Source organism: Arachis duranensis, chromosome 5 (genome assembly GCF_000817695.3).
Source record: "Arachis duranensis cultivar V14167 chromosome 5, aradu.V14167.gnm2.J7QH, whole genome shotgun sequence".
NCBI classification, from domain to species: Eukaryota; Viridiplantae; Streptophyta; class Magnoliopsida; order Fabales; family Fabaceae; genus Arachis; species Arachis duranensis.
The window spans coordinates 4,825,597-4,835,872 of NC_029776.3; the positions used below are offsets into that span (position 1 = coordinate 4,825,597).

The following is a 10,276-nucleotide window of genomic DNA, read 5'->3' on the forward strand; positions in this document are numbered from 1 at the left end:
CACCCTGAGGCCAACAAAACGGATATTCAAAAAACAACAAATATTCAAATAAGTAAACGGCTACCCGGGGATCGATCACATTGAGGCCAACAAAAATGGATATCCAAATAACAAAACGGATATCCAAATAAGTAAACGACTACCCGGGAATCAACCACCTCGAGGCCAACGAAACGGATATCTAAGTAACAAAATGAACATCCAAATAACAAAAAACGGCGACCCGGGGATCAATTACCCCGAGGTCAACAAAACGAATATTCAAAAAATAAAACAAATATCCAAATAAGTAAACGGCTACCCGGGAATCGATCACCCCGAGGTCAACGAAACGGATATCCAAATAACTAATCGGATATCTAAATAAAAAAAATGATGACTCAGGGATCGATCACCCCGAGGCCCACAAAATGGATATTCGAATAACAAAACGAATATCCAAATAAGTAAACGGCTACCGGGAGATCGATCACCCCGATACCAACAAAATGGATATCCAAAAAATAAAACAGATATTCAAATAAATTAAATAAGCAAAGTATGAAAATTGGCACACTAAAAGACTTAAAATAAGTTCACAATAACGGCCCAAAAAGACCACACAAAACAAGTATGAGACGATGGTCTTCTAACTCATGGAAAGCCAAACTTACCAACATCCCGTCAATTGGCGCAGGACGACGTCACGCTCTTTCCAGGTCCCTCACAGTCTCTCAAACTACAGAAAATCGGACTTCCCTTCAACTCAGTATTGAGACCAAGCAAGCATGCTCTTATGCTCCGGGGGCAACTGTTCCAGACCCGATCTCCGGGTCCTTCCTCGGAACGGTCACCAAACCCAGCAATCCCAAGATTGTGCCATCCTTACGGCCCAAAGACGGATCAATAATTTCCAATATCCCGACCTAACATTCGAATTCAAATACCTCTCTTATCTTAGCCAGATAAGATAAGATGATGATGACCTAAACCGGCCCTACAATCTCCAACCAACATTTGAATTCAAATACATCCCTTATCTTAGCCAGATAAGATAAGATGAGATAACTACCACTAATTATATAAAGAGGAGCCAGAAGTCCCCTCAGGTACTCAATTATTTCTCACACCTTATGCCTGTTAGATCCATTTTGACTTGAGCGTCGGAGTGTCTTTGCAGATATCCACCTCCATTGCTCCAATCAGATAATTCGACAACCGTCTCGACTCGCAAATTCCCGATCCATTTCACAATTCGTACTAGAGACTTTTCGTACAAATTATATCTCTTAATCTAGTAAATTAATGATTAATTCATTCTAGATTGAATCTCCATTTAAAATGGATATTTTGTCAATGTATTTACGTGAGTTTTATTTTATCAACAAATTATTCAACCAACTGATATAAAATTAATTCCTAAAAAGATATATTTGTAAGATGTTTTTTTTTCAGTTACGTTTTGTGTACAAGTCTTTCAGTTGATACTGAAATTTTAATTTGTCTAAGCAAAAAAAAAAAAAGAAAAAGCAACAACAGACAAGAGAGAAATTGTGAAGAATTTTAATTCAGCAAGAAGCTCATTATACAATGGACTATATGAGTTAAAAAATGAACATCACTCATACTATTTAGAATAATTATTCGGGTATTAGGGATAATAAAAGTTAAACCCCAAAATAATCATTGAGATTGGCGTCGTGCACTAAAATCGTTCTTGAGATTCCAATTGCACCAATTACATCCCTTAGATTGAAAAAGTGCATCATATTAGTCCATGACCCATTTTTCATTAACGACGTGATGACATGACTTGATGATGTGGACTGTAAGTGACACGTGTCACTTCATGATTTGGCCACGTGTAATGGTATGATGATGTGGTGACCAGTGACACGTGGCATGCTGACGTGGATGGTTGTGCCACATGTCACAATGTTATTTTGCCACGTGTCTGTTTGTGCCACGTGTCGCAATAGTGTTCGTCCACGTGTCATCCATTATGTCATCATTGTAGATGCACCAAATTAGTCCCTCACTTTGCATTAAGTGACTCATTTTAGTCCCTGAAATTGAATGTCATGCACCAAACCAGTCCCTTTATCAATTTTTTCTCATTTTTTTAAATTTAAAATTTTTAATATCTTAGATACCTTAATTTCAATTCTATTTTTTCATATATCGTTTAAATACAAGTTTTCATAAAAAAATTTAAGATTTTAGTTTTAATTATATAATTTTTTAATAATTTAACATTGGTAAATTTTGTAATATATAAGTGTGTTATTATAAAAAAATAATTATATGATTGATTAGACACATTTTAAGCATGTGTTTTTAACAAGAAATTAATAATTAAAATAAACATTTTTTTCTTATGAAATGCACGTTTTCGTTATGTGTAAATGAGCTAGATTAAAGGCACTTTAAACACCCTCACTACCATCTCCGATCTCTGCAGTCTAGACGAAAGAGGTCAGAGATGGTAATAAGAGAAGCTTGAAATGCCTTCACATCAACTCCAAGACGGCAGTTAGGGGTATCCGCAAGAGAAAAAATATTTTATAAGAGCACTGAAAGAGGTTAGAGATGGTAGTGAAAGTGCTTGAAATGCCTTCACGTCAACTCCAAGACATCGGTTAGGGTATTCGCAAGAGAAAAAATATTTTATAAAAACACTTTTATTTGAATAACATGCGAAAAATATAATTGAAATTAATGCATTAAAAAATATTGAGAATTTTAAATTTATAGAAAAAATGAGAAAAAATTGGTGAAGGGACTAGTTTGGGCCAAATCATAAAGTGACACATGTCACTTACAGTCCACGTCATCAAGTCATGTCATCACGTCGTTAATGGAAAATGAGGGTCAGGGACTAATATAATGTATTTTTTCAATCTATCTTAGAGACCATTTTGGGGTTTAATTTGAGATAATAAACATCTCATTCCAAAAGCTTAAGTTGATTTTGAGATTTATTAAGGATCGAACTCTTGATCTTTCGAATTTAGACTTCTAATATCATATCATGATACTATTTATCCCAAAAGTTTTAACTGATAAAAAAAAGTAACACTAATAATTATGTTTCTAAACTTTCATTATATACATTATATAAATATTTTATTGTTTCTTTATAGTTTCTCGTTGGTAAATCATGTTACGGGGCGTCGCTTAAAATGATAACCGGAGATTTTTGTGGCCATGTCACTATACTCCTTAATCACCGCAGGATTAACATCACAATTAAAACTTAGTATTTTGTAATATTCAAATCAAGACGCGTAGGACCCTTAGATCAATCTTATTAGCCTAATCCAACGGTGGTAATTAGATTTGTGACCACAAATAGTCACAGACACATGAATGTTTATTCCCTTATTATTTTCTCAAAAAATAAAAAAACTCACCCAATATTTATCAACATCATGTCATCACACACGGAAGAATATTTAATAGTGAGAGTTAGTATCCTCATCAAATTATTAATTTAAAATATATATAAATAAGAGGAAGAAATTGGAATAGGCCAAATACACCTTGTTTCTTTCTCATTTTTTTTTTGGGTGTGAGCTTCAATTCCTTTTTATCTTTAACCTCAAAATATTCAGTGTATATGAGTTCTTATTAGTATATAATAGAAAACCGTCTTGAGGCCAAAAATGGATGGTGAACATGAGATACTTCTAGATTTTATTTGATAATGATTTGAAAAAAATTTAATTTATTGTATTATTAGTATAAAAAATTCATTAAATTATATAATTAAAATAAAAAAATTTATACTAATTAATTTTGACACACAAAAACGTTTTATACAATCATATAATTACATTCATTTTTTTCGTTTATACAATCAATATAAAAAATAATTATTTTTACTGACGTAATATTACATAATTAAATATACATATAAAATTATTTTATATTCATAATACATCAAAATTAAATTCTAATATTAATAACATAAAATGTAAATTGTTTGAAAAATTGATGACAAGCAAAGGAGAAAAGTCCATAGTCAAAAGGATATATATGAGAAATAATTTTCCTCATCCTAACCCTTCTGTTTACCTTATAAGTTAAGCTTAAACAAAGTCTAAAATTTCTTTCTGATTTAACACAAAAGCAAATTGAAATCTTTTGAAATAACATTCAACAACAACAGGGTAATTAAGTTAAGAAATATAGAAAGGGCAAAAAAAAAAAAAAAGTCAGAAAAAGGCACACACAAAATAAAAATAAAATAAAAAATAAAAAGTTGAAACATTTACTTGCTATGCACAACACAAAGAGAGGTCACATATACACAAACCTGTTCCTCCTTCTCTCTCTTTTCTTACCTTCCTCCTTTCCTCTTTTCACAAACCATTTTCTGAGATTCCTCCATTTCTGTTTTTCTCTTCCATTGGATTGTACAGATTCCCCGTTACAATACACACATCAATCTCTTCAATTCTACTTGTTCTTTGGTTCTTCATTTGATTTGTTTTCCATTAAGACTGTGTAAAGACAAACTTTTTTCTGGGTCTATTGGTTACTGCTTTTATACCATTCTGGGTTTGTTGAAGAACAAGATAAAAAAACTAGACTTTCATAGAACTATTATAATTTTCAAAGAATTTTCATTTTTTAATTTTTTAATAAATAAATTATTTTCCCTTTTTTTTTTCTCTGCTCTTTTTCTTCATATTCCTTTTTTTTATTCATTTCTGGAAAAAAGATTGAGATATGGGCAAGCAAGGACCTTGCTATCACTGTGGAGTTACAAGTGAGTTCTTGTTTCTCCAATATATATTTTTTCTTTTTTCTTTTTTTTTTGGGTTTTTTGTAATAGTTATTGACCAATTTAATGGAGAGTGTTCTGCAACTACTTGATAATTTTGAGATGTGTCAAAGAGAGAGTGCTAGCCAATCAATATAAACTAATAAAAAATATTTATGTGTGGTCTGAGTAATATTCTGGATTTATCCTAATTGAAAAGTTCAATTAGTGTTTGTTGCCAAGAGCATTTGGGATTGAAAGTTTGTGAAAACATTCATTGATTTTTCCACTTTCATGCGTTTCCTCATTCCTTGTTGGTTTTTGTTTCCATTTGAGTCTGTTTGAAGGATGAAGAAATGTAACTGGAGCTAAATTAAGCTGAATTCAATCAAAACCAATTAGATGGGACTTGATGATAGGATGACTGAACACTATTGCTGTTAAGGTGTTTATCAAAATGAGTCAACCCACAGTTCAGGTCTTCACATTTGCATTGTGTGAATTTATATATGAAAGGACAGAAGAGAAGGGAATTATGCATTTGGGAAACTTGCCCATTGTTTATCCATTCCTGTCTTCTTAAATGTTTTCACAATGTTGTGTGCATTTTCCATATGAGATTGATTCTTGTTGTATCAGAGGTTCTTGGTCTAAGCATTGTTATTGTATTCATCCCTCAGACATGTCTCACTTCAATAGAATCTTGCAACTTAATCCTTGAAAATTTCTGTTGCTTCTCTTGTAATGTCGATGTGGTTTCCTAGTGTGGAACTCATTGATACCAGTTTGCTTTCAACATTTCAACATTTACTCATTTCAGCTCAAATGCAATCACTGTGTTCTGTTTGAGTGTAAATGAATGTTATCAGTTTGTGTCTGAACATTACCTTCTTGAGGTGCCTGATCAATTCAAAATTTGTTTCCTGGGGAAAGATTATTGATATGCATTACTACAACATCCGAAACTAGTGACGGATAAAAGGAAAACAGTCAACTCTTCAAACTTGAGTTACTAATGGATGATGCTGTCTCAGCCTTGAAGTTGTTTGTTATGCATCATGAATTTGATTATCAGGAAATATGAATATATGAATATGCGTCTTTATAGACTATCGAAACCGAGATAATTCTGTATTGTTAATGAGAGTGCTTAATGGATGTAGATAGCTTACAATTGAGCATTGCAACAGGTACACCACTTTGGCGCAATGGGCCACCGGAGAAGCCAGTGCTATGCAATGCGTGTGGATCTCGATGGAGAACAAAGGGAACACTTGCAAATTATACCCCTCTGCATGCTCGGGCAGAAGCTGATGATAGTGAGGATCAAAGGGTTTCCAGGGTAAAGATTATATCATTACATAAGAACAAAGAAATGAAATCTTTAAAACGAAAGCAGAACCATGATAGTGTTGTGGTATCTGGTGGCCTCACCCCTGATTACAAGTACAACCAAGGATTTGGAAAGGCTGTAGATGAAGATACAAGCAATCGTTCAAGTTCAGGATCAGCTATCTCTAACACAGAGAGTTGTGCTCAATTTGGTGGCACAGATGCTAGTGATTTGACAGGTTGGAGTTGGACAAATACTGCGCTGATTTCACTGTCTTCATAACTAATTTGGAAGCATTGGCCAATTCTTTGGAGTTATATTAAATTTATAGCCTCTAACGGATAATGAATTTGGATAAACCAAAGTGAATCTTCCCTCTAATTTACCTCATGTTTTTCACCAAGAAAAGTTAATCCAATAAATAACTTATATACATGAGTGAAGGGTGAAGATTGCTAACATTCACCTGATAGCAGTGAAGGTTAGAATTCTCTTAGAGGGTTTGCTAACCTTCACTCCTATAGAGTGAAAACATTAAAGGTGATATTGTTAACCTTCACCATTATAGCATTCCCCATACATATATATCCACCAAGAAATTCTAATTATGTCTTTCAACATTATAATGGGAAGTTCCAACAATGGATAGGTTCATCTATCTTTTAACTATTGTATAACATTCTTAGGTAATACTTTTATTTAGTGGATAATAGTAGAATATCATGATACCTCTGATTTTTCTGTCTTGTTTGCCATCAGTTGACTTAGCTAAAGAACTTGTAATATGATGTTATTTTAAAAAATATGTAATGTGCTGCATATCAAAGATGGTTGCTATATGTATTTTGTAAAAACCATCATTCTGATATAATGGTTTGGTTATTTAGGTCCTGCTCAGTCAGTGGTTTGGGAAGCCATGGTGCCTTCCAAAAAGAGGACTTGTGTGGGTCGTCCTAAGGCTTCTTCTGTTGAGAAGCTAACAAAAGACTTATGCACTATACTTCATGAGCAGCAATCTTATTTTTCTACATCTTCTGAAGAGGAACTTCTGTTTGAAAGTGAAACACCTATGGTCTCTGTTGAGATAGGACATGGAAGCGTTCTTATAAAACATCCTAGTTATGTAGCTCGCGAAGAGGTGTCTGAGGCTAGCGCTGTTTCAGTTGATAACAAACAATGCCTAGTGAGTGAAGCATATTCAGATTCTGGTCCCTTTCTTGTGTATAATGATTTGAATGGTATGAACTTCTCATCCTATGGAGTCGACAAGGTTGAGAATTCTGCTGACCAAGAAATGCAGGAGGAGCAACTTAAAAGGCATGCGTTCTTACACAAGTTTTCTTTCTTAATTCCCAGTCCGTTATATTTTATTTTTGTTAATTAACATGATAAAAGAAAATTTCATTAATGTGTGTATATTATCGATTTTATTTGAGATTGTGACTTGGGGAAGATGTAATTGAGAGTTTGAGACAAATGTGCAGAACTTGTTTTAAAGTAGTGAAAAACATACCATGTGTTCATTGATATATCTGTTCCAAAATTTCAGTGACAAATCTCAGCTTGAGAGAGTACAAATACTTGGAGACCATAATTCCCCATTGTGCTCAATAGATTTAAATGTGAGTGTCGTCCTCCTTTGGTATTTCTCACTTTCCTATACATTGGTAGGTAGCATCTTGTATCCATGAAATTGTTGAATGCTTTACATAATTGCTTCTTCAATAGGATGTAGTAAACTACAAGGAGTTTGTGAGAAACATGACAAATGAAGACCAACAGCTATTGCTGAAGTTTCTTCCTATGGTTGATACTGCTAAACTTCCTGATAGGTTAGAATTTCTTTTATTTGTGGTCAATAGTGTTTCTTCAATGTTGCAAGTTATAACATAGCAAATCTAATGCAAAATTGCCATAATTCGAGCATGCCAGTAAAATCAAAGCCATTTATTTCAGCATATCATAGCAATTGACACAGATATTTCAATATTTATGTTTAAAAAATGATCGAAATGTATACAATTATTGACTTATCACGGCTGGTCATGTATGTGCAGCCTTAAAGTCATGTTCAATAGCTCTCAATTCAAGGAGAACTTGACTTATTTTCAGCAGCTTCTTGGGGAAGGTGTCTTCGATATCTCTTTCTTAGGGGCAAAACCTGAGGACTGCAAAACTTTGAAAAGGCTTGCATTATCCAATCTGTCAAAGTCAAAATGGGTAGAACATTATAGTTACCTGAAGGTTTGTGCCAATTGATTATCTCAATTCAATGCTATAAATAAAACTATGTATAGAGAAGCTTAACTGAAATCACATCCTTGTATCTTATGGATGCAGAGATGTAAAACCACAGCTGCGAAATCTGTTAGTCAGGGATCAACTGGTAAAGCATCATCTAATTTTGCGAATGCGAAGAGATTGCGTGATGGCCAAAATCAAAACTCTCCAGGTTAGCCATTGACTTCAGTTAAGATAAAAGCACATCAGATGCCACGACTTTGCTAATATTCATCCCCTAAAGAAATAATACAATGTTGTGATAGTTGGGTAATGGAATAGGTAAAGTTGGATCCTCTCCATAGAGTAGTTTAGTTTTTCATAAATTACCAGTAAAATAATTTGGTTTATATTCAAAATTATAGAATATTAAGTTTAAAATAATATGTACATACAGCATGCTATTTTGATCATGGTTATCTAAATCACAAGTTAACATGAGAGTTTACGAGTTTAGGTCCCCAAATTGACTTTATGATTTCAGCTTTATGGTTTAGTTTACATAAGCACCCCAAATTTAGGTAAACTCTCGAGTTTGATAATGTTGATTTTAGTTATTAATTATAATTTTATTTGTTAACTGGGGAGAGGGTTCCCATTGTTAACACTCATCCCTGCAAATTTCAGAACTGAAGACCATGATGAGGAGCCCCAAAGGAATGACCATAAAGATTGGCAGTGAGGGAAATGAAGTTGTAGAAGATGGCTCTTGCTATAGTCCAAAAAGCCTGTTTGCTTTGCCCCCTGATGCTGCCTCGCTCTTGCAAGTTTCTTCGAACTTTGTTGAGGAGAGTTCTGATCATGATGTTTTGGTAGAGGTCCCATCTAATAGTTCATTCCCACAGGCAGAACTTCTGCACCCAACATCAAGCTTTGGTGCTCAAGCAAGCACAAGTAGTAGCTCAGTGTACTCACATTTTGTCCATAATTAAGTACTCTTCACTGGTTTTTTTTCAGTTCTGAGAGTCTGCAGCACATTTTGCAATATCTTAAAACACATGTTGGTTGTGTTTTTTAATTTCCTCGCAACCTCTTTGAGCTTGGATTGCCAACTATGCAAGTTGGTGGCTTTTTTTTTTTTTGTCTTATTTTTCCTTTTGGGTATAGGCAGATTGTAACATATAGCTTGAAATTCGGAGTCACAATCTCCAGAGTTTTGTATGCTATTGTAGCTTGTTTTGTGAATAGTTTTGACCTCCAATTTTCCCCTCATAGAAGCCTTGCATACCCCAACTTTTTTATAGGCAAATAAAATGAGAACACAGCTTTATGGCATAAGCATCAGTGCACATACTAATCTGTGGTGAGTCAGCATAATGCAACAACGCATTCTTTAAGTTTGAATTAGGCTTTGGTTTAGACGAGTACCAGCTGAATTCTCAATATGACTGAAGTCTAGTTCTCTTATTTGATATTCACATTTTTGGGCTGTAGTTGAATTTTCTAAAAGTCTGAATTCATCAATATTTACCTGGACCAATGGATATGATAATAGAAATTCATTCTATTAGGATTATATATATAAAACAGTTGGCCATTTCGCTAACTCATACGTTGGCTATTATTAAATACTTCCATTATCATTGTCATTACTATTTCAATAATATAATAAATAAGTCAATCTTTTAACCCCCAACATTTTTTTTAATAGCCGATAACCTATTTCATTTAAGCAAGAAAGCTTTTTTAAAGGATATGCAACAAACTATGAGGTAACTCGAAATTTTGAACAAGCTATAGTGGTGTATATATAATAGAGATCAAGAAAAAAATTTGTTTAGAGTTGAAATACACAAAAAACTAATATAAATAACAATAAACTACTTCATTAGAGTTGAAGCTTTTGCCACAGATAAAACGTCAGGGTCCTTACATGTCTTCCCGGCATTGAAATCCATAACAGAATATACAATATC

The 10,276-nt window shown here is 33.5% G+C and overlaps 1 protein-coding gene across 1 annotated transcript; it reads left to right on the forward strand.

Moving 5' to 3' along the window:
• The first annotated feature begins 4,255 nt into the window (after window positions 1–4,255).
• Window positions 4,256–9,638, forward strand: LOC107487511 (GATA transcription factor 26). The gene is made up of 8 exons (XM_016108159.3): window positions 4,256–4,753; window positions 5,938–6,318; window positions 6,968–7,397; window positions 7,630–7,702; window positions 7,809–7,912; window positions 8,138–8,324; window positions 8,421–8,532; window positions 8,988–9,638. The coding sequence occupies exons 1-8, from the start codon at window positions 4,714–4,716 to the stop codon at window positions 9,290–9,292; spliced, it is 1,632 nt and encodes a 543-aa protein (XP_015963645.1). The 5' UTR covers window positions 4,256–4,713; the 3' UTR covers window positions 9,293–9,638.
• The last annotated feature ends 638 nt before the right edge of the window (window positions 9,639–10,276 follow it).